Genomic DNA, 24,734 nt, shown 5'->3' on the forward strand with positions numbered 1-24,734 from the left:
ATATTTGTTTTACTGTTCCTTTCCCTCATATAATTGATTGTTCCTTGTAAGGGTTCTGCTTAATCGTTCCAAGGCTCTGCCTAATTGTTATTGGTTATATGTAAACCGATACGATGTGCAAACGGCTATCAGTATAGAAGAAATGCTAAATAAAATAAATAAGCTCTGTATCCTATCTCCCCCGCACCTCCTCTCTTCCTGGGTATCTGAAGGTCTGTATCCTATCTCCCCCGCACCTCCTTTCTTTAAGGGTGTACATATTCAGATCCTTCAGCCTCTCATAGGTTTTCTGATACTGACCCCACACCCTTTTGGTCACCCTTCTCTGGACTGCCTCCATCCTGTCTCTATCCCTTTTGAGATAAAGCTCCAGAACTGAACATAGTATTCCATGTGAGGCCTCAGAGCTATCTGGGTATTGGTAGCACACCTTTAAATGCGTATTTGGGTAGATGCAATACACTCAGCCGAGCGCACTGGTTAACCAGTGGTTGGCCACTCGTCCACAACCCCTTATGCAGTAAGGGGATTAGCGTGTCCAAAACGCACATCCAATCCATTTAGTCTTTCTGCAATGGCCTTATCTTCCCTAAGAGCCCCTTTAACCCCTCTGTCATCTAATGGTCCAACCCTCTGTGAATCTAATAGTGCTCATTACATGTAAATTCATGTTGATGAGGCTATTAGCTATTTCCCCCCAATGCAAAAAAAAAAAAAGTGAGCCTGATGTGCACATTTTTACCCTCAAATAACCACCTGCCCAGACCAGGCGTTCATTTTTGAGGAGTCCAAAAAGTTACATAAAAGCAGAAAATACTGCTTTTCTGTACTTCCTGCGACTTAATATTAAGTCAGAGGAACACAAGGATAACTGTCAAATAAAAAAGTGTGTTGGACACTCAATTAACCAGCGTGACTCTGCACAGGTTAGGAAAAAGGACGCTGGTAAAATTGAGCGTTCATCTTCCTAACCAGCTGACAGCCACCTTTCCTAGGTGCCTGCTGCTGAGAAGACGCTAGGGGCACATAATTTCCCTAGCTCCTCCTTTTTACTGCGGCAGCCCATTTGCATATTGCATCGGGCACCCCGGACAGGTTGAACCCACATTAAGAGAGCGGGTGCTCAATCATAAGTGACCATTTTTAAATATATCCAAAGCAAGAAACCTGTGAAGGAGTCTGTTGGACCATTAGATGACAGAGGGGTTAAAGGGGCTCTTAGGGAAGATAAGGCCATTGCAGAAAGACTAAATGAATTCTTTGCCTCCTTGTTTACTAATGAGGATGTTGGGGAGATACCAGTTCCAGAGATGGTTTTTAGGGGTGATGAGTCAGACGAACTGAACAAAATCACTGTGAACCTGGAAGATGTAGTAGGCCAGATTGACAAACTAAAGAGTAGCAAATCACCTGGACCGGATGGTATGCATCCTAGGGTTCTGAAGGAACTCAAAAATGAAATTTCTGACCTATTGTTAAATTTGTAACCTATCATTAAAATCATCCATTGTACCTGAAGACTGGAGGGTGGCCAATGTAACCCCAATATTTAAAAAAGGCTCCAGGGGCGATCCGGGTAACTATAGACCAGTGAGCCTGACTTCAATGCCGGGAAAAATAGTGAAAACTATTCTCAAGATCAAAATCATAGAGCATATAGAAAGACATGGTTTAATGGAACACAGTCAACATGGATTTACCCAAGGGAAGTCTTGCCTAACAAATCTGCTTCATTTTTTTGAAGGGGTTAATAAACATGTGGATAAAGGTGAACCGGTAGATGTAGTGTATTTGTATTTTCAGAAGGCGTTTGACAAAGTCCCTCATGAGAGGCTTCTACGAAAACTAAAAAGTCATGGGATAGGAGGCGATGTCCTTTCGTGGATTACAAGCTGGTTAAAAGACAGGAAACAGAAAGTAGGATTAAATGGTCAATTTTCTCAGTGGAAAAGGGTAAACAGTGGAGTGCCTCAGGGATCTGTACTTGGACCGGTGCTTTTCAATATCTATATAAATGATCTGGAAAGGAATACGATGAGTGAGGTTATCAAATTTGCAGATGATACAAAATTAATCAGAGTAGTTAAATCACAAGCAGACTGTAATACATTACAGGAGGACCTTGTAAGACTGGAAGATTGGGCATCCAAATGGCAGATGAAATTTAATGTGGACAAGTGCAAGGTGTTGCATATAGGGAAAAATAACCCTTGCTGTAGTTACACGATGTTAGGTTCCATATTAGGAGCTACCACCCAGGAAAAAGATCTAGGCATCATAGTGGATAATACTTTAAAATCGGCTCAGTGTGCTGCAGCAGTCAATAAAGCAAACAGAATGTTAGGAATTATTAAGAAGGGAATGGTTAATAGAACAGAAAATGTCATAATGCCTCTATCGCTCCATGGTGAGACCACACCTTGAATACTATGTACAATTCTGGTCGCCGCATCTCAAAAAAGATATAGTTGTGATGGAGAAGGTACAGAGAAGGGCAACCAAAATGATAAAGGGGATGGAACAGCTTCCCTATGAGGAAAGGCTGAAGAAGTTAGGGCTGTTCAGCTTGGAGAAGAGACGTCTGAGGGGGGATATGATAGAGGTCTTTAAGATCATGAGAGGTCTTGAACGAGTAGATGTGACTCGGTTATTTTCACTTTCGAATAATAGAAGGACTAGGGGGCATTCCATGAAGTTAGCAAGTAGCACATTTAAGACTAATCGGAGAAAATTATTTTTCACTCAACGCACAATAAAGCTCTGGAATTTGTTGCCAGAGGATGTGGTTAGTGCAGTTAGTGTAGCTGGGTTCAAAGAAGGTTTGGATAAGTTCTTGGAGGAGAAGTCCATTAATGGCTATTAATCAATTTTACTTAGGGAATAGCCACTGCTATTAATTGCATCAGTAGCATGGGATCTTCTTAGGGCTTGGGTAATTGCCAGGTTCTTGTGGCCTGGTTTTGGCCTCTGTTGGAAACAGGATGCTGGGCTTGGTGGACCCTTGGTCTGACCCAGCATGGCAATTTCTTATGTTCTTAAGAAACAGGCTTTATTATTCTTCAGGATGAGAGCTGTGATCCCAGTATCTATGCCTCAGGAAAATACGGGGCATTATTCCATTTATTTTGTAGTAACCAAGAAGGAAGGTTCCTTTCATCCCATGCTGGACCTCAAGCGTGTCAACAGTCACCTGCTAGTGACTTATTTTCACATGGAGGCCTTATACTCTGAAAATGGCCGTACAATCGAGAGAGTTCCTTTCCTCCCTGGACCTATCCGAGGTCTACCTACATATTCCAATCTGACAAGATCACCTTTTCCTACATTTTGCGATAGTGGGTTGACATTATTGTTTTCAGGTGCTGCCCTTTGGCCTAGCCACCGCCCCCAGAACATTTTCCAAGATTATGGTGGATGTGGCAGCAACGTTGAGTAAAGATGGAAGTCTGTGGAAGAGAGCCAGTTGGTGACCAACAGGGTGATCTGGTTGTTACAGGAACTTTGTTGGGTAGTAAACTTGGCCAAATGCAGCCTCAAGCCTGCCCAGTCCTTGGAGTATCTGGGAGTCCGCTTCAACACCAGGCAGGGCAAGGTCTTTCTCCCAACCACACGGATACAGAAGTTGATATACCAGATGTGTCAGTTGGTGAACACAGTAGGCCCAACGGTGTGGAGCTATCTCCAATTACTCGGTTTGATGGCGGCAACCCTGGAAGTAGTGCCATGGGTGAAGGCACACATGCGTCTGCTTCAACGCTTTCTGCTATCACGTTGGATGCCACAATCTCAAGACTATGCGGTTCATCTCCACTTACCGATGAAGTCTGTTCTCGCCTCCAGTGATGGTTGCAGGAAGCTGATCTGAGCAGGGGCGTGTCCCTGTCCTCCCCAAACTGGCTGGTTTTCATGACATTGGATGGAAGAAGAGGCCCTCTGGAACATCAATTGCCTGGAAGCCTGGGCAGTCAGATTGGCGTGTTTACAGTTCAACCACAGACTTAGGGTCAAGCGGTCTGTGTGATGTCAGACAACGCAATGACAGTAGCCTACATCAACTGCCCGGGAGGAACCAAGAGCCAGTAGGTGTCATCTACAGATGAGAACGTCAGAGCAGACTTTCTAAGCAGGGGAAGACTGGATCCAGGAGAGTGGCGGTTGTTGACCAAAGCGTTTCAACTGATAGATTGCTGGGGTTTCCCATCAATCAACCTGCTGGCTGCATCTCACAATGCAAAGGTTCCTCAATTCCTCAGTTGCAAAAGAGATCCGTTGTCCCTGGGAATCAACACTTTCGTCCAGATCTGGTTGGAAGAAGAATTGCTATACGTCTTCCCTCTATAGCTCCTCCTAGGAAGGGTCACTTGCAGATTTGAGTGCCACAGGGGATTAGTCCTACCAGTAGTTCCAGATTGGCCCAGGTGTCCATGGTATGCAGACATGTGGAGTCTCCTGGTGGAGAATCCTTTGCGCCTCCCACTGCACAAGGACCTGTTGTAGCAGGGACCGGTCCTTCACGAGGATCCTACTCAATTCTGTCTTACAGTCCGGCCCTTGAGAAGGCAAGCCTGATGAAGTGGAGATATTCTGTGATGGTAATTGTTACTTTACTCCATGCTCATGTCCCTAGTGTATGTGCAGGTCTAGAGAGTATTTGAAGCCTGGTACAAAGAACGCGGGGTCCCCCTGTGGACTGTCAAAATCCCACTTATTCTGGAATTTTTGCAGGATGGCTTGAATAAATGTTTTGCCCTTAACTCCTTAAAGGTGCAGGTAGCAGCTCTCTCCCTTACGGTTGCTGGTTCCCTTGTGGAATCTTAATTTAGTACTGGATTTTTTTGGCAGGTCCTTCCTTTCGACCAATGCGCAGTCTTTCCTTGCGTTTATTGACCTTGAAAATGGTGTTCCTGGTGGCGATATGCTCAGCATGTTGCTTCTCTGAACTGCAGGCATTGTTGTCATGCTGGGAGCCGTTCCTCCGGAGGACTCCAGGGGCGATACAGTATAAAGGACGCAGAGGAATATAGTCTCCTCCGTGTGCATGTGTGTTTGAGAGAAGAGGTTGTGTGGGAGTGTGTGTATGTATGAAAGAGGAAATTGTGTGTATATGTGTGTGTGTATGAGAGAAGGGTGTGTGTGGGAAAGTGTGTGTTTATGAGGAAGTATGGCGGTGGGTGTGTACTAGAAAGGCTTTAGTTGTGATAGAGAGCAAAGCTCCAGGAGAGAGGCTGGGTTGATATTTTGTGAGGATAGTGTAGTTGAAATAACATTTTATAAAAGTCTATTGGGGGAGGGGGGGGGGCTTGAAAGCCAAGTAATGAGTGGATGGACACGTGACAGTCTGTAACCTCCCAAAGCATGAAGTCTAGTGGGGTGTTCAGTTATGGTCTGTAGAAAGGTTGGCCACCCTACTACATGTTCACCAGTAATTCCTGCACATCTTTGCTCATACATTAAACAAATTACTATAATTATCTTGTTTATAAAACTTTGCTGTTAACATGGCTCTCTTGCATTTTCTTTCAAAATATTACAATCATCTTAAAATATCCCTCTTTCTCATCCCTCCCCCTGGCCTATGTGTGTGTGTGCATGCATGCATGGAATACATCCTCTGTCCTGCAGTCTACCTGATCTCTGGGTTAGCGGGGCTGGGGGTCCCTCTGTGCCACCATCTAGCAGGTTTTGATCGTTGTGTTGCATCCACACTGCATATGCATCTCCCTCTGGTCTCCACGGTTTTGTATCTGTCTGCCTCTCTGTGGACCACCGCTGCTCCACATCTGTGCATCTCATATCTCTCTCTGCTCTGCATCTGTTCAGATCTCTCTGGACCCTCACACTCCTCATCTGTCTGCATCTCTATCTGGTCCCTTGCCACACAGCGTTTCCTTACTGTTTCCTATGAGGAAAGGCTAAAGAGGTTAGGGTTGTTCAACTGGAAAAGAGACGGCCGAGGGGGGATATGATAGAGGTCTATAAAATCATGAGTGGAATAGAATGGGTAAATGCAGATAGGTTATTTACTCTTTTAAAAAATATGAAGACTAGGGGACTCTCCATGAAGTTAATAAATAGCACATTCAAAACAAATTATAGAAAATACTTTTTCACTCCACACACAATTAAGCTCTGGAATTCATTGCCAGAGGATGTGGTTAAAGCAGTTAATGTAGCTACATTTAAAAAAGGTTTGGACTCGTTCCTGGAGGAGAAGTTCATAAACTGTTAACCAGGAAAGCCACTGCGTGTCTGGGTGTAAGCAGCATGGGATCTGTTTACCATTTGGGATCCTGCCATGTACTTATTATCTGGATTGGCCATTGCTGGAAAAAGGATGCTGGGCTTGATGGACCTCAGTTAGACCCAGTATGGCAAGTTTTATGTTCTTATGTTTTGCCAGGGCACTAACGCCTTCCGCCCACATTAGGGACCGTGGCGGACACTTTGGGAGCTCCCCCCCCTCCCAGAACAAGGAGGGAGAGGAGGGTCCTGCTGGCACCACAGCAGCTGCCCCCCCCCCCCCCCCGCACCTAAAGATCGCAGCAACAAAGCCGGAAGCGCTTGCACTGAGGGGCATGTGAAATCTATTTAGATACAATGGAAACTTTGGGATGGTCACAATATGTAATCAACCCCACTCATCAAGCAGGTCATATCCTAGATCTAATCTTTGCCAACTACAACAATTAACACATCCCACAAAATATTGCCCTGGTCTGATCACCACCTAATAAAAGCAAACATAACCCTCCTCAACGCTAAGCAAACAAATTTCATTAATAACCAAACCTTTACCTTCAGAAAAAAGATACAATCGGATGTACTTGAAGAAGCAATTAAAAATAAGCTAGCTGATTTTAATCAAGTTAATGCCTCCTCAGCTTTTGACTCATGGAAAATAATTGGCAGTGATACTGCAGATAACCTAAGCCTAAGACAAAAATGTTCCAAAAAGAACAGAATAACTCTAAAGAAAAGAAACCATGGTACAATGAAGAACTAAGATGAACCAAACAGACACTGAGAAAATCTGAGAAACAATGGTGAAAATGCCAGTCTGCAGAATCCCATAGCACATTCAGATCCTTCTTAGCAACATACCGCACACAAATCAATAAAGCAAAAAATGACTACTATGCAAAACAGATTCACGGGATAATATTTAACTCCAAATTGAATGAAGAAATAGGATTTATACTTCACTTAGATGCAGCTCCAACACTGCTCTCTATGTCAATGGCGGGGGTGGAAGGAAATCAGAATCAAAAAGTTACCAATAAGGACCCTGAACTCAGCGGTCAGAGTAACAGATAAGCATGAGAAAGCTTGCTGGGCAGACTGGATGGGCCGTTTGGTCTTCTTCTGCCGTCATTTCTATGTTTCTGTGTTTCTATACTCTTTGAAACAGTCAAACACTTAATCAAGGACCCATCTTTCTCCATCTCAAATAACTACAACCTTTCATAGAATGCCTGCAATGATTGTGCCACCTCCTTATTAGATACAATTCATAGGTTAAAAACAATTATCCACTTGCTCACCAACTAAAGAACCAGAAGAAAAACATGGGCAGTCTATATAGAACACTTGGCGTGCTTTCAACATGCTAACTAAAATCGACATAACTTTGGTAATGATTTGATTTAAGCCAGCTATACACCCACTAGACCCAATCCCAGCGAGTTCCCTTAAAATAGTACACAGAGTAATCACTCCAACCAAGCATAATCAACCATTCACTCTCAGAAGGATTAGTCTCCTATGGGGCGAAACAAGCTGTGATCAAACCAATTCTAAAAACTAAAAATGGCAGAACTGACGATTGGATATTGGCCAGTAATTGTTCCAACTTGCCTTTTATCGCTGAAGTTCTAGAAAAAGCAGTGTTATCCCAATTGGAAAATCAGCACAACACAGATATCCCCAGTGGTATTTCAATTAATTAATTGTACCTCAAAATTCTTCCATCACTTTATATCATATTCCTTAACTCTTTTATTTTTAATATTTTTTCTATTGTTTTTTTGTTAAGGGCATTGATGGTTATTCACAGATAAGTGTTTTGTACCGGCGACTCTCTATGCAAATATGTGGTTGGGGTAAAGACTGCTGTAGTGTAGGGACCTTCGATAAACGTCCCATCAAATATATTAAAGTGAATTGGTGACAACTAAAAGCAGTTGTGAGCTCCCTAGGTTTGGGTTAAGCACTCTATTTTAAAATAATAAGAGTATATATGAAATAAAATTGGACTTATGAGTAAAAGCGGGATGTGAATGATACATTCTGGATACTTGAAGGTCCTACAAATAACAAAAAAAAAAAGAAAAAATAGAAAAAAATAAAAAAAGTTAAGGAATATGATATAAAGTGGTGGAAGAATTTTGAGATACAATTAATTAATTGAAATACGACTGGGGATATCTGTGTTGATTTTGTGATAGTCCCAGATTACATTGTGTTTGGGCTTGGGTTGATTGATTTTTCCCAATTGGAAAACCACGTAGAAGACAATGATATAGTATACCCAAACCAATTCGGATTCAGAAATGATCACAACAGAAATTACTAATATCTTTAATAGACCCTGTACTAAAGGGGTTTGACAATGATCAATCTTACATCCTGGTTCTGTTAGATCTAACAGCAGCCTTCAACACTGTGGACCATACCCTGCTATGCCACCAGATGAAAAAAAACTGGAAGAGACGGATGTGTTCTAAAATGGTTCTCCTCCTTCCTAGCTGATAGGACATTCCAAGTCAACCTGGGCAACCACATATCTGTCGATACAGATGTCCCTCAGGGCTCAGCACTCTCGGCAACGCTCTTCAACATTTATATGCTGCCTCTGTGTACACTACTAGCAAAACTAGGAATCTGCTTCTACTTCTACACAGATGACATACAGTTCTACATCCCATTCTCCAAATCAACTGAAAACGCAGAATCGGCACTCACATCATACATGAAGGCAATACAGCAAGAACTGTCACAACTTAAACTAACACTAAACACACACACGAAAAAAAAAGAAATCAAATGGCTAAGGAGAAACTCCCCCAATAATTAATCTGACGCCTTTAAACCTGGGTAACTTTAACATCTATCATCTTCTCAGGTTTAGATTATTGTAACAGCCTCTTCTCAGGTTTAGATTATTGTAACAGCCTCTTCTTGGGCCTGTCGGATTCTACCTTAAGACCTTTGCAGCAGATTCAGAACTCTGCTGCCCGTTTATTGACAGGAGCATCCATGAGACATCATATCACCCCCATCCTGTATGGGTTACATTGGTTGCCCATCAAGTTTAGGGTGAAATACAAAATCTTGTCATTAATTCATACGTTAATATAGGATCCGGATTCAACTTGGCTTTGCACCTCATTGCGATTATATAAGCCTACTAGAAATCTCAGATCTACTTCTAAGTATCTGCTTGAGGTGCCCACAGTCAGATTGGCTAGACTAAATATAACAAGAGAGATAGCCTTTTCAGTGGTGGGACCCATTCTTTGGAACTCAATTCCAAACTCCTTGAGATCAATTATGGATCACAAGGAATTCAAGAAGGTTCTAAAAACCTATTTATTTAAAATAGCTTATGCAGGAATTGAGGAAGTGAATACCTCTCCTCAAAGCTCCTTATAATATCAGTATCTGTTTATGATACATATCTGGAGCCTAATAGACTATTTGTTGCTAACTACATGATAATTAGGACCTTTGGTTTCGTAATTCTTCTAAAATTTCTGACTTTTCTTGTTTTGTTAAAAAATTTTCTTTTTAGTTAAGTCATGCAAAGAGTTAGGTATTATAATTATACAATGTATTTTTCTTCAATCTTTACTATTTTTTATTTATTTATTATGTTTTTATTTTCTTTAGTATTATTATTATTTTTATCTCTTTATAATTTGAAGTTGTGAACAGTTTTGGTCGGATGCCCTCCGTGAAAATCGGTATATAAAATGTTATAAATAAAAAAACATTACCCCCTCTGAACAAATACGGGACCTTGGAATACAGATCGATGAGAACATCACAATGAAAAATCACATAAACATTAATTAAAACAGGATACTCCAAGCTGCAATTATTACATTGGCTGAAACCTCTTCTGATGTTCCAGGACTTCTGTACTGTTCTGCAAACACTAATATTCTCAAACATTGATTACTGCAACTCCCTATTACTAGGCCTATCGTCGGGACTTTTAAAGCCACTACAATTACTACAAAATGCCTCAGCAAGACTTTTATTAGGAACAAGGAAATTTGACCACATCACCAGTACAATCCAGAATCCATAATAAAGTCCTAATACTAAATCTTAACATCATCAACAACAGAAACCCATACACAGCATAGCAAACAGTACCATCACAAAAGAAAGTACACACCTAAAGAAAAGAGAGACCGAATGTCTTCCATAGCTCTTCTAGAGCTGTTAGGTCTGATAAGAGAAAGAAAGAGCTTCAAACATGAACTGAAAACCTGGCTCTTCAAAACTGCATAATCATCTCACTTACAATATCAATATGCAGAGAAGTACAAGATTATAAGCACTGTAAGTATTGGAAGAATGAGCAACAAAGTGCATTAAGACAACTCGGACTAATATACTAAGATGATTGAAATAGAAATTATGTATCACAAATGACTTTCCAGGCTCTATAGTTAACTTGTTTTAAATGTTGCTACCCTATAATATGAATGGAAGGATGGTAAATAAATACCATCCTGTGCCAGCACTTCTGACCTCTCTTTCTCTGCTTCACCTTTATTCCCGTCACACAGACTCTTCCCCACTGCTGCCATATATTCTGCCTGCTCTGTACTCGCCTGCCCATAAAATTCATCTCCTACCACGTCCTGTTCAGGCCCCCACCCCCCTGTACCTGAAATCCAGCTGCACTGTAAGTCAATGTCCTCTCGTGTTTCCCCTGTTCTGGTCTAGGGTGCACCCACCTGACCCCCCACCTGACCCCACAGTCTCCAGACGCCCTCCTGCCCCTCCCCCACACCTGACCCCACAGTCTCCAGATGCCCTCCTGCCCCCCCCCCACACCTGACCCCACAGTCTCCAGACGCCCTCCTGCCCCCCCACACCTGACCCCACAGTCTCCAGACACCCTCCTGCCCCCCCACACCTGACCCCACACCTGACCCCACAGTCTCCAGACGCCCTCCTGCCCCTCCCCACACCTGACCCCACAGTCTCCAGACACCCTCCTGCCCCTCCCCCACACCTGACCCCACAGTCTCCAGACACCCTCCTGCCCCTCCCCCACACCTGACCCCACAGTCTCCAGACGCCCTCCTGCCCCCCCCCCCACACCTGACCCCACAGTCTCCAGGACACCCTCCTGCCCCTCCCCACACCTGACCCCACAGTCTCCAGACGCCCTCCTGCCCCCCCCCCACACCTGACCCCACAGTCTCCAGACGCCCTCCTGCCCCCCCCACACCTGACCCCACAGTCTCCAGACACCCTCCTGCCCCCCCCACACCTGACCCCACAGTCTCCAGACGCCCTCCCCTGCCCCCCCCACACCTGACCCCACAGTCTCCAGACACCCTCCTGCCCCTCCCCACACCTGACCCCACAGTCTCCAGACACCCTCCTGCCCCTCCCCCACACCTGACCCCACAGTCTCCAGACGCCCTCCTGCCCCCCCCACACCTGACCCCACAGTCTCCAGACACCCTCCTGCCCCTCCCCACACCTGCCCCCACAGTCTCCAGACACCCTCCTGCCCCCCCCACACCTGACCCACAGTCTCCAGACACCCTCCTGCCCCCCCCACACCCGACCCCACAGTCTCCAGACGCCCTCCTGCCCCCCCCCACACCTGACCCCACAGTCTCCAGACACCCTCCTGCCCCTCCCCACACCTGCCCCCACAGTCTCCAGACACCCTCCTGCCCCCCCCACACCTGACCCCACAGTCTCCAGACACCCTCCTGCCCCTCCCCCACACCTGCCCCCACAGTCTCCAGACGCCCTCCTGCCCCCCCCACACCTGACCCCACAGTCTCCAGACACCCTCCTGCCCCTCCCCACACACCTGCCCCCCACAGTCTCCAGACACCCTCCTGCCCCCCCCACACCTGACCCCACAGTCTCCAGACACCCTCCTGCCCCTCCCCACACCTGACCCCACAGTCTCCAGACACCCCTCCTGCCCCTCCCCCACACCTGACCCCACAGTCTCCAGACCACCCTCCTGCCCCTCCCCCACACCTGACCCCACAGTCTCCAGACACCCTCCTGCCCCTCCCCCACAACCTGACCCCACAGTCTCCAGACACCCTCCTGCCCCTCCCCCACACCTGACCCCACAGTCTCCAGACACCCTCCTGCCCCCCCCCCACACCTGACCCCACAGTCTCCAGACACCCTCCTGCCCCCCCCCCCACACCTGCCCCCACAGTCTCCAGACACCCTCCTGCCCCCCCCCCCCCCCGGTCATGCAGCCCTGCTCTTGGTTGCCCTTTAAGGAGTCTGAAAGTCCTATGAAAGCTTTCGCTGGGTTTTCAGGCGATAAAGGTATTGAATGTTGGCCATTCAGGTAGTGAAAGCCACATTGATGGCGGTCGTGAAGCATTTTCTCTGGGTAACTTTGTAAACATTGCAGATGTTTGCCTCTGTCTGGCATTGCGAAGGCTATTCTTCCTGATGGAGTCGTGTTACACCCACCCCCTCTACGTCATCGGGGAACATCTGGATTAGCAGCTGTAGCTGTTTAACGAGGCAATGGTTCTCCTTGCGGTAGTGCTCGGTGCCTCAGGGAGGGGGCGAGAGTCTCGCGAGAGGGGAGGGCCTCGATACGTGGCAGCACTCGGAGGAGCAGGGCATGTCGCGATTAATCTTCCTGTGCCTCTTGCTATGCAGCTGCGGGGGAGAGAAGGACACAGGGAGGCACCCAGGTATGGGGGCGTAGATCTGGGCGGTGGGATGCCTTGCACTATCCACGCGTGATATGCAGCACTTAGCAGTCAGAAGTTATCTTAGTATCTCTGAAACATGCATGTACATAAAATATTATCTAGGTGTTTACTATCATAGCAGTAATGAAGAAATATATTAAAAAGTTGACTTGAGCGTTGTGGAAGGAAAACTTCCTCCAAACATAGGCTATGACAGCTGATAAAGAGCATTCAGCTCATGCACTCTGCCCATCCGTGTCTCCTGCTCCGCTGTATAACTCCTTCCTGACTCGGAGATCCCATGGGCTTGCACCAAGCTTGCTTTAATTCAGATATTGTCCCTCTCTCATAGGAGGCTGTTCCATGCATCCCCCACCCTCTCTGGAAAGAAATGGCTTGCCATACTGGGTCAGACCAAAGGTCCATCAAGTATCCTGTATCCAATAATGACAGGAATTTGGTGCCACCTTACAGAAGGACTAATTTGTTAAAGCATGGCCTTCTGAGGGCAGAGTCCACTTCAACATGCATCTATAAGGTGCCACCTGACTCCTCTCATTTTTGCTACACAGATTAACATGGCTGTCCCTCTGAGGTTGTTTCCAATAGTGGCCAATCTAGATCACAAGTACCTGGCAGAATCCCAAGGGGTAGATAGGATAAGCAGCTTGGAATCTAAGAATAAGCAGTGGATTTCTGAAACTCTACCTTAATAGTTTTTTATGGATTTGTTCCCCAGGAATTTGTCCAAACCTTTTTTTAAACACAGCTACACTAATAGCTTTCACCACATCCTCTGGCAACGAATTCCAGACCTTAAGTGTGCATTGAGTAAAACAAAATATTTTCTTTTATTAATTTTAAATGTATTACATATTTAATAACTTCATTGTGTCCCCCTGATCTTTGTACTTTTTGAAAGAGTAAACAACTGATTAATGTTTACTTGTTCTATTCCACTCATGATTTTAAAGACCTCTCAGCCGTCTCTTCTCCAAGCTGAAGAGTCCTAACCTCTTTAGCCTTTTTTCATAGGGGAATCGTTCCATCCCCTTTATCATTTTGGTTGCCCTTCTCTGTACCTTTTCTAATTCTGCTCTATCTTTATTGAGATGCAGTGACCAGAACTCCACACAGTACTCAGGATGAGGTTGCACCATGGAGCAATAAGGAGGCATTAGGATATTCTCTGTTTTATTCTCCATTCCTTCCCTAATAATCCCCAGCATTCTGTTTGCTTTCCTGGCTGCTGCTGCTGCTGCACACTGAGCAGAGGATTTCAACGTATTTTCAACAATGACACCTAGATCCTTTTCCTGAGTGGTCACTCCTAATGTGGAACCTCGTATTTTGTAGCTATAATTTGGGTTACTCTTCCCTAAGTGCATCATTAAATTTCATTTGCCATTTTCATGCTCAGTCTCAGTTTTGCAAGGTCCTCTTGCAATTTCTCTCAATCCTCTTGTGATTTGACAACTTTGAATAATTTTGTGTCCTCTGCAAATCTGATCACCTCACTTGTTCCCATTTCTAGGCCATTTTATAAATATATTAAAAAGCCAGGGTCCCAGAACAGATCCCTGGGTTACTCCACTATTCACCTTTCTCCATTGGGAAAATTTACCATTTAGGCCTGCTCTCTGTTTTCTATCATTTAACCAGTTAGCAATCCACAGTTGCCCCTATCCCATGACTTTTTAAATTCCTAAGAAGTCTTTCATGAGGGACTTTGTCAAATGCTTTCTTGAAATCCAGTTACACTGTATCCACGGACTTACCTTTATCCACATTTTTATTTACCCCTTCAAAAAATGTAGCAGATTAGTGAGGCAAGACTTCCTTTGGCTAAATCCATGTTGGCTTTGTCCTGTTCAGCTCTGCCTATCTCTATGTTCAGCAATTTTGTTCTTTATGATAGTCTCTACCATTTTGCCTGGCACAGATGTCAGGTTCAGTGGTCTGTAGTTTTGTGGATCAAGCCTTGATCCCTTTTTAAAAACTAGCATTACTCCTGAGTCTCCCCCTTTCACTCTCATCCCATGACCCCCTGCATTCCAGAGACTTCCTTTCCATTGAAGGAGGCCCCCATCTTGTGCATTTATTTCTTGGAGGTATTTAAATATCATAACTCCTCTTTCCATATTATTACATTCGGTGGTCCACGGGCCGCTCTCGTGTCCGGGCCAGCCCGATGCAATGACCCCAAACGCGGTAGCATGTCGCCAGCATAGGCGGCAGGGATGCCGCTGACAAACCCCTGCGTGTGCCGTGTCCTCCTTAGGCGTGTGCATGCATCTGCATTTAAGGGGACAGCAGTAGGAAATCCTCCGCAGCCCTTCTTGATGAAGATAGCGGCAGAGCCCTGTTATAAGGGCGATACCCCTGAGCGACAGCTCTCCCTATGCCAGCAGTAGTGCGTCTTACTCCAGCGTCCTTCTCTTCTGTTCTTCAGTGCCTCCCTCATTCCCCACCTGTTCTTCTTTTTGCCTTCTTGCTCTGCATATCTGTCCCTCCATTCCTTTCGGATGAATACCCGGTATTGGCCACTGCCTGTTCCTGGACACGCTAGATCGCTGCCTGCCTCTGACTCCTGCCTGCCACCTTTGCCTTCTATGACCCAACCATCTTGATGGATCTCTCCGCTAACAGCAGAGGCCCCCATCTAAGACCTGCCAGCCCCTAGCACCCAAGGGGAATGTGGGCAGGTAAAGGTGAATCTCCACTGGGGCCTCTGCTTCATCCAGGTCTGCCTGCCTGGGCACATTCTTTGCTGTAGGGCAGGGGTCCCCTACGAGGTTGCTGAGAGTGGCTGGTGAGGGCACCACGTCTGACCCTTTCAGTCATTTGCAATGCTGGGAAGGTGGTGGTGGTCGTATGTTGTGGAAATCCTGCCACACTCCCTGCAACCTTGTCCCCTGGATCTCCTCCTTCCTCAATATCTGACCACCTAGGTTAGTAGGGGTGGGGAGTGTGGCGGGAACTATGCAGAATTAGGAATGTGTAATGCCCTCTGCCGCTCACCCTCCACCTCTTCTCTCACTCCCCTCCTTTATAACATGCGCAAAACACTTCTTCTGAAGAGTCTGCTCCAGGGAGAGAGTCCATATCTGGATTACTATAATGAAAATGCAGAAATCCTCCACAGTCCGCATCCTTGGGGGATGATGTCCATGCCCTCCACCCTCACACCACTGAAGAGGTGGCAGCAGAGTTAGGAGCTGCAGGCAGTGCCACTCAGTACCACCAGTACCTTCCTCCTTATGGCTGTACTGGAGCCTCTCTCCCTCTCTCCAGCTGTACACGAAGCACTGATGCCAGTCAGCAGTGGCCGTGTACAGGCGTGGCCTTCCCACACTGCTCTGACATGCAGTTCTGAGCTGGCTCTAGTGGCAGAGTGTGATCCTGCGGGGCCAGATCTAGCATCCTGACAGGGCTGCAGGAACTTTGCCCAAGGGGCCACAGCTTGGGACCCCTGCTCTAGGGTATAAATGTTTAAATCTTTATCTGTCCCCGTTGACCTGACCACTCCATCCAGTTTATGTCCTTGAATATATTTATTTATTTATTTAAAAATGTTTGTATACCGCTTTTACAATGTTTAATCAAAACGGTTTACATAAATGAACTAAATTCATAAAAGCATAAAATTAAAATGAAGCACAAAATTACAAAAAGAAATAAATAGAAAATAAAAAAACTATAAAAAATAAAAATAATTAATATAACGCAAATCAATATTAATGTATATTCTTTTGTGTTAGTGAACTATCAGCTGAAAGTTAATTGCTATTTTCTGTTACTGAAACTACTAGCCTGGACTTTGAGCAATGCTGGTGCATGGGTATTAGGCAGGTGGCCTATCTGTGGTAGCTCATTCACAGCTCAACATCCAGCTCTTACCCTATGCCAAGTCCTACATCCCCTATCTGACCAGAATCGTCTCTCTGTCTCCTCCACCCTCACTTGCCCAGCACTCTCTCTATCTCCCTCTCCCCAACAGCAGCTTCTACTCACTCTCCACCCCCATATACACCTAGCATCCATTCCTTGTCATGTGCTGTCGTGCCTTAAACATGGATATGAATTTTATGTATCTGATTTAAATTCTGTCTTTCGGCACTTCAAAGCAGATTACATTCAGGTATTGTAGATATTTCAGTAGACTCACCTGGAGGTTTACTCAAGAGTACTCTATCAATTAACAGATTTTTTTTCAATTCTTTATTTTCAAAAATCTTTGAAACATCCCAAGAAAGAATCTTGTTCAGCAAAATGGTGGCATACAAATTAGGCAATATATGCAAAGAAATATTTGCGTTTACAATAAAAATTTGTAAACAACCTAAATTAAAGAAATATTAGGGAGGCAGAAATGAGCGATTAATAATAAAAGAATATATCCAATTAGGAAAACAGTACGCCTAGCATTGCCAGTACTTTACTTTTAATAAAGCCTAAACTGGGGTGGTTTCTACACGGGCTCTTGCATCTATGAAAGCTTTAAGCTGTACAGGTTCAAAAAAACTATAATTTACATTCATATGCTTTATGCAACATTTACAGGGGTATTTGAGAGTAAACGAAGCCCCTAGTTGGAGGACTGAAGATTTCATTGCAAGGAACTGTCTGCGCCGTACTTGTGTCGATTTTATAACATCCGGATATATCCATATCGGGTATCCGTGGAATTTTCTGTCTCTTTCTAAAAAAACAGCTTCATAACATAGTTCCGATCGGATAGAAACGCAAAAGAGATTAATAATGGTTGTCTAGATTTTACTTCTGTATCGATCGTCATCTCCAATATATTAGATAAATTCATCTCTTGAACTTGGTCTCCTTCAGTTTCTGTTCCCTCAGCTGGGGTTCTAGTTTGAAGGTAATACGCCTTGTAATGACTGGTAAATCAGTTTCTGGTATCTTAAGAATAGACTTCATGTAATTTCTAAATAACTCAAGAGGAGAAATCATTTGCATAACAGGGAAATTTAGTATTCTAAGATTATGGGCTCTGAGGGCATTTTCCACCTTCTCAAGCCTTTTGTTAGTAACATTTTCAGAATTAATTTAATTTTTGTTGCACTTTTTCAATCATTGAAATCTTCTTATCCAGCTCTTCAACTTTTCCCCATATTTTGAAATAAGTTTGGTGTTTATTATCGATTGATTTCTAGTTTCAATTGTAGCTTGTGCTAGCACATTAATAGAGGATTCAATCGACTTTAATTGCTGTCCATATCCCCTCTAGGTTTAATCTTTTCTGGTGTAACAATATTAATGCCTGCCGTTAAAGTCTCAAAGATGCCGTCTCCCGCTTCCATACCCAGTAGGGATGTGCAGGCAAAAAGTTTTCATTGCGTACATGATACGTATTCGTGGGGGGTCAATTCCGTTTCATGCGGAAGTATGGAGAATTCAATAAGTTGTCGATCTCTAAATACGTTACTACTAAATTAACTACAACCCCCCACCCTCCTGACCCCCCCCCCCCCCCAAGACTTACCAAAACTCCCTGGTGGTCCAGCGAGGAGTCAGGAAGTCATCGCTGCACTCATTTGCCGGTTTCATCACGGCGCCGATAGCCTGTGTCACAGGGGCTACCGGTGCCATTGATCAGTCCCTATCACATGGTCACCGGCGCCATCTTGTGCTCCTACCATGTGACAGGGGCTGACCAATGGCACCGGTAGCCCCTGTGAAATAGTATGGGCAAAGGCTATCGGCGCCATTTTGAGTCCTGGCGTCGGACGGCAGGTCGCTCCGGGACCCCCGTTGGACCCACAGGGACTTTTGGCCAGCTTGGGGGGGCCTCCTGACCCCCACAAGACTTGCCAAAAGTCCAGCGGGGGTCCGGGAGCGACCTCCTTTCACACCGGCCGTCCGATCCCAATACTCAAAATGGCGCCGATCACCTTTGCCCTCACTATGACGGCGATCGGCGCCATTTTGAGACTCAAAATCGCCGTCCGATGCCAATACTCAAAATGGCGCCGATCGCCGTCATAGTGAGGGCAAAGGCGATCGGCGCCATTTTGAGTATTGGCATCGGACGGCGATTTTGAGTCTCAAAATTGCGCCGATCGCCTTCATAGTGAGGGCAAAGGCGATCGGCGCCATTTTGAGTATTGGGATTGGACGGCCGGCGTGAAAGGAGGTCGCTCCCGGACCCCCGCTGGACTTATCCATTTAATCCTAGCAATTGTAACCAGGTCCACTTGGTGTCACTGCAATTCAGGGGATAATTTATTTTTATTTATTTATTTAAGGCTTTTGTATACCGACGTTAGTTTGCACATCACATCGGTTTACAAGGAACATATAGATAAAACGTTAAAAGAAAAAGAAATTACAAATTAAAACGATATAAAACCGCTGGCTTCCAGCCATGGCACCCTCCCATCTTTGTAGTGGAGCCAGAGGGTAATTTAACAATTACATAGGTGAGAAGGACTTCTGTAGGCTTCGAAGGAAAGAATTTGCATTGATCCCCCTCTGTCTTGGAACAACAAAGGTACTGCCAAGTAATTCACAAGTCACCATTTGCCTTTTCTTCAAACACAGAGTGAACAGGAGTCTTTCCTTATGCAATTTAATTCATCAAGAACAATATCTTAAGTTTCTGGCATACAGTATGCTTAGTGTATTTGGATTTTCAGAAGGCATTTGACAAAGGTCCACATGAGAGGCTTCTAGGAAAAGTAAAAAGTCATAGGATAGGTGGCGATGTCCTTTCGTGGATTGCAAACTGGCTAAAAGACAGGAAACAGAGAGTAGGATTAAATGGACAGTTTTCTCAGTGGAAGGGAGTGGGCAGTGGAGTGCCTCAGGGATCTGTATTAGGACCCTTACTTTTCAATATATTTATAAATGATCTGGAAAGAAATACGACGAGTGAGATAATCAAAATTGCAGATGACACAAAATTGTTCAGAGTAGTTAAATCACAAGCGGATTGTGATGGCAGATGAAATTTAATGTGGATTAAGTGCAAGGTGATGCATATAGGGAAAAATAACCTATGCCATAGTTACACAATGTTAGGTTCCATATTAGGTGCTACTACCCAAGAAAGAGATCTAGGCATCATAGTGGATAATACATTGAAATCGTCGGTGCAGTGTGCTGCGGCAGTCAAAAAAGCAAACAGAATGTTGGGAATTATTATGAAGGGAATGGTGAATAAAACGGAAAATGTCATAATGCCTCTGTATCGCTCCATGGTGAGACCGCACCTTGAATACTGTTTACAATTCGGGTTGCCGCATCTCAAAAAAGATATAATTGCGATGAAGCAGGTACAGAGGAGAGTGACCAAAATGATAAAGGGGATGGAACAGCTCCCCTATGAGGAAAGACTGAAGAGGTTAAGCTTGGGTTAAGCTTGGAGAAGAGACTGCAGAGGGGGGATATGATAGAGGTGTTTAAACTCATGAGAGGTCTAGAATGGGTAAATGTGAATCGGTTATTTACTCTTTCGGATAATAGACGGACTAGGGGGCACTCCATGAAGTTAGCAAGTAGCATATTTAAAACTAATTGGAGAAAATTCTTTTTCACTCAATGCATAATTAACTCTAGAATTTGTTGCCAGAGGATGTGGTTAGTGCAGTTAGTGTAGCTGTGTTTAAAAAAGGATTGGATAAGTTCTTGGAGGAGAAGTCCATTACCTGCTATTAAGTTCACTTAGAGAATAGCCACTGCCATTAGCAATGGTAACATGGAATAGACTTAGTTTTTGGGTACTTGCCAGGTTCTTATGGCCTGGATTGGTCACTGTTGGAAACAGGATGCTGGGCTTGATGGACCATTGGTCTGATCCAGTATGGCATGTTCTTAAGTCCCGGCATGCTGGAGATGTCTCCTTTCACTCTGGTTTTGAAAAATTGGTTTCCTCATGTATAACCTCCTCAGTTAGGACAGGATATAAGAACATAAGAAAATGCCATACTGAGTCAGATCAAGGGTCCATCAAGCCCAGCATCCTGTTTCCAACAGTGACCAATCCAGGCCATAAGAACCTGGGAAATTCTGAACACCGTGATAACTGCAATCCTTCTGATTTTATGCACTCGTTAGCACTGTTTATTGAACAGAGCCCCTAAAGCTCATTCTCTCGCTCATTCCCACAGATTTACTGCTTCTGACTGTGGCTACAAAGGAGACAGAGGGATTCCAGCGCTTTCAGAGATCAGCTCAGGTCTTCAATTACACTGTCAAGGTAAGCATAGACCACAGACATAGACCAGGAGTTAAGGCAAAACTTGTTTGGCTTTTTTATTTCATTAGGGAAGACTGAAACTGCACTCTTAAACCATTTAGAAGGCTCTTCCCTTTGAGTTTTTAGTTTATTTTCCCAGGAATTTATCAGTTTATTACAGCAACAAAAACAGGAGATAAGCAGTTGACAAACTGAAGAGGAGTAAATCACCTGGACCGGATGGTATACACCCCAGAGTTCTGAAGGAACTAAAAAATGAAATTTCAGACCTATTAGTAAAAATTTGTAACCTGTCATTAAAATCATCCATTGTACCTGAAGACTGGAGGATAGCAAATGTAACCCCAATATTTAAAAAGGGCTCCAGGGGCGATCCGGGAAACTACAGACCGGTTAGCCTGACTTCAGTGCCAGGAAAAATAGTGGAAAGTGTTCTAAACATCAAAATTATAGAACATATAGAAAGACATGGTTTAATGGAACAAAGTCAGCATGGCTTTACCCAAGGCAAGTCTTGCCTCACAAATCTGCTTCACTTTTTTGAAGGAGTTAATAAACATGTGGATAAAGGTGAACTGGTAGATGTAGTATACTTGGATTTTCAGAAGGCGCTTGACAAAGTTCCTCATGAGAGGCTTCTAGGAAAAGTAAAAAGTCATGGGATAGGTGGCGATGTTCTTTCATGGATTGCAAACTGGCTAAAAGACAGGAAACAGAGAGTAGGATTAAATGGGCAATTTTCTCAGTGGAAGGGAGTGGACAGTGGAGTGCCTCAGGGATCTGTATTGGGACCCTTACTTTTCAATATATTTATAAATGATCTGGAAAGAAATACGACGAGTGAGGTAATCAAATTTGCAGATGACACAAAATTGTTCAGAGTACCGTATTTTTCGCTCCATAAGACGCACCTGACCATAAGACGCACCTAGGATTCAGAGGGGGAAAATTAAAAAAAAAAAAATTGTGCTAAACCGGCTCTGCGTCTGGGCGTCTTATGGAGCAAATTAGGGGAGTGCATAGTTTTTTTTTTTCTCCCCATTTTGTTTTCGGGTCTGGGGAGGGCCATTTCGGTCCACTCCCCAGATCAGAAAATTTTTCTTTCTGTGGGAACCCCCAAACCCCCCCCCCCCCCATCCCTTTAAATTAACAACCTCCACCCCCCTGACCCTCCCAAGACCTGCCGAATTAATTTCCTGCAACCCCCCACCCTCCTGACCCCCCCAAGACCTGCCGAATTAATTTCCTGCAACCCCCCACCCTCCTGACCCCCCCAAGACCTGCCAAACGTCCCTGGTGGTCCAGCGGGGGTCCAGGAGCGGTCCGGGAACGATCTCCTGGGCGTGAGCCGTCGGCTGCCAGTAAACAAAATGGCGCCGACGGCCCTATGCCCTCACTATGTCACTGAGACCGACCGCTGCTATTGGTCGGTCTCAGTGACATAGTGAGGGCATAGGGCCGTCGGCGCCATTTTGTTTACTGGCAGCCGACGGCCCTATGCCCTCACTATGTCACTGAGACCGATCGCTGCTATTGGTCGGTCTCAGTGACATAGTGAGGGCATAGGGCCGTCGGCTGCCAGTAAACAAAATGGCGCCGACGGCCCTATGCCCTCACTATGTCACTGAGACCGACCAATAGCAGCGGTCGGTCTCAGTGACATAGTGAGGGCATAGGGCCGTCGGCGCCATTTTGTTTACTGGCAGCCGACGGCTCACGCCCAGGAGATCGTTCCCGGACCGCTCCTGGACCCCCGCTGGACCACCAGGGACGTTTGGCAGGTCTTGGGGGGGTCAGGAGGGTGGGGGGTTGCAGGAAATTAATTCGGCAGGTCTTGGGGGAGTCGGGGGGGGGGGTGTTTGTTAGATTTTTGTTTGGTTTTTTTTTTATATTCGCTCCATAAGACGCACATACATTTTCCCCCCACCTTTGGGGGAAAAAAAGTGCGTCTTATGGAGCGAAAAATACGGTAGTTAAATCACAAGCAGATTGTGATAAATTGCAGGAAGACCTTGTGAGACTGGAAAATTGGGCATCCAAATGGCAGATGAAAGTTAATGTGGATAAGTGCAAGGTGATGCATATAGGGAAAAATAACCCATGCTATAATTACACAATGTTGGGTTCCATATTAGGTGCTACAACCCAAGAAAGAGATCTAGGTGTCATAGTGGATAACACATTGAAATCGTCGGTTCAGTGTGCTGCGGCAGTCAAAAAAGCAAACAGAATGTTGGGAATTATTAGAAAGGGAATGATGAATAAAAGGGAAATGTCATAATGCCTCTGTATTGCTCCATGGTGAGACCGCACCTTGAATACTGTGTACAATTCTGGTCGCCGCATCTCAAAAAAGATATAATTGCGGTGGAGAAGGTACAGAGAAGGGCTACCAAAATAAGGGGAATGGAACAACTTCCCTACAAGGAAAGACTAAAGAGGTTAGGACTTTTCAGCTTGGAGAAGAGACGACTGAGGGGGGATATGATAGAGGTGTTTAAAATCATGAGAGGTCTAGAACGGGTAGATGTGAATCGGTTATTTACTCTTTCGGATAGTAGAAAGACTAGGGGGCACTCCATGAAGTTAGCATGGGGCACATTTAAAACTAATCGGAGAAAGTTTTTTTACTCAACGCACAATTAAACTCTGGAATTTGTTGCCAAAGGATGTAGTTAGTGCAGTAAGTATAGCTGTGTTTAAAAAAGGATTGGATAAATTCTTGGAGGAGAAGTCCATTACCTGCTATTAAGTTCACTTAGAGAATAGCCACTGACATTAACAATGGTAACATGGAATAGACTTAGTTTTTGGGTACTTGCCAGGTTCTTGTGGCCTGGATTGGCCACTGTTGGAAGCAGGATGATGGGCTTGATGGACACTTGGTCTGATCCAGTATGGCAGCTTCTTATGTTCTTATGTTATGATGTTCTCTTGCTCACCTCTTGCCTCATGACACCTACCACCGGCCTAGCCTCTCCTGTTCCCGGGCCTACCTGGACGCTGCCAATCGTCATCTTTCCTTCAGGAACCCTTAGGCGCGCACACTCGGGCCAACTATATACACGTCATGGCGGGTACCTCAGGGGTGCCCCCCTCAGATGACGTCAATCTACTGGGACATTTAAGCCAGCTGGCCCTCTCTGCCTACGACTTGGCAGGGAGTTCCCTCTTGCTGAATCTGCTTCGCTAAGGACATCTATTCCAGTTCCTGCTTCCTCGGCGTGAGACACCTCAGATACCTACTCCTCGGGGGCCCCTCCTTCGTCTCTGGCTATCTGCTCCTTGGAGGGCCCTGCGCCCAGGACTTCAGCCTGCCATGCTCCCCGGGGCTTCCTCTGGAACCCATGCTACTCTCTGTGAGTACCCCGCTCTGCAGACCATTGCCGTACCTCCTCCTGAGGACCCCTCATCGGTGTACCCCGCTCTGTGGTGCATTGCTATACCATCTATGAAGGACCCGCCTCGGACACCCTGCTTCGCGGGCCACTACCATCTCTTCTATGGAATACCTCCAGGTCTGTGCGACCTTCTTCCACACACCCCACTCCCCGGGGTGCATGGGACTATTTCCTAACAGAGAC

General features: G+C 45.2%; 1 protein-coding gene across 4 annotated transcripts in view; it reads left to right on the forward strand.

Annotated features, from left to right (window-relative positions):
- Positions 1 to 24,734, forward strand: part of PLOD1 (procollagen-lysine,2-oxoglutarate 5-dioxygenase 1) — a 230,834-nt gene that overhangs the window by 88,797 nt on the left and 117,303 nt on the right. For 3 of the 4 annotated variants that reach the window (XM_029579322.1, XM_029579324.1, XM_029579325.1), the window contains exons 1-2: positions 12,783 to 12,932; positions 21,062 to 21,150. In XM_029579322.1, coding sequence (XP_029435182.1) covers positions 12,860 to 12,932; positions 21,062 to 21,150 — 162 coding nt within the window. In that variant the 5' untranslated portion in view covers positions 12,783 to 12,859. Of the gene's footprint in view, positions 1 to 12,782; positions 12,933 to 21,061; positions 21,151 to 24,734 lie in introns of those variants that run through there. The other variant, XM_029579326.1, reaches the window with a different exon arrangement.

This window comes from Rhinatrema bivittatum, chromosome 15, assembly GCF_901001135.1.
Source record: "Rhinatrema bivittatum chromosome 15, aRhiBiv1.1, whole genome shotgun sequence".
In the NCBI taxonomy this organism is placed as follows: domain Eukaryota; kingdom Metazoa; phylum Chordata; class Amphibia; order Gymnophiona; family Rhinatrematidae; genus Rhinatrema; species Rhinatrema bivittatum.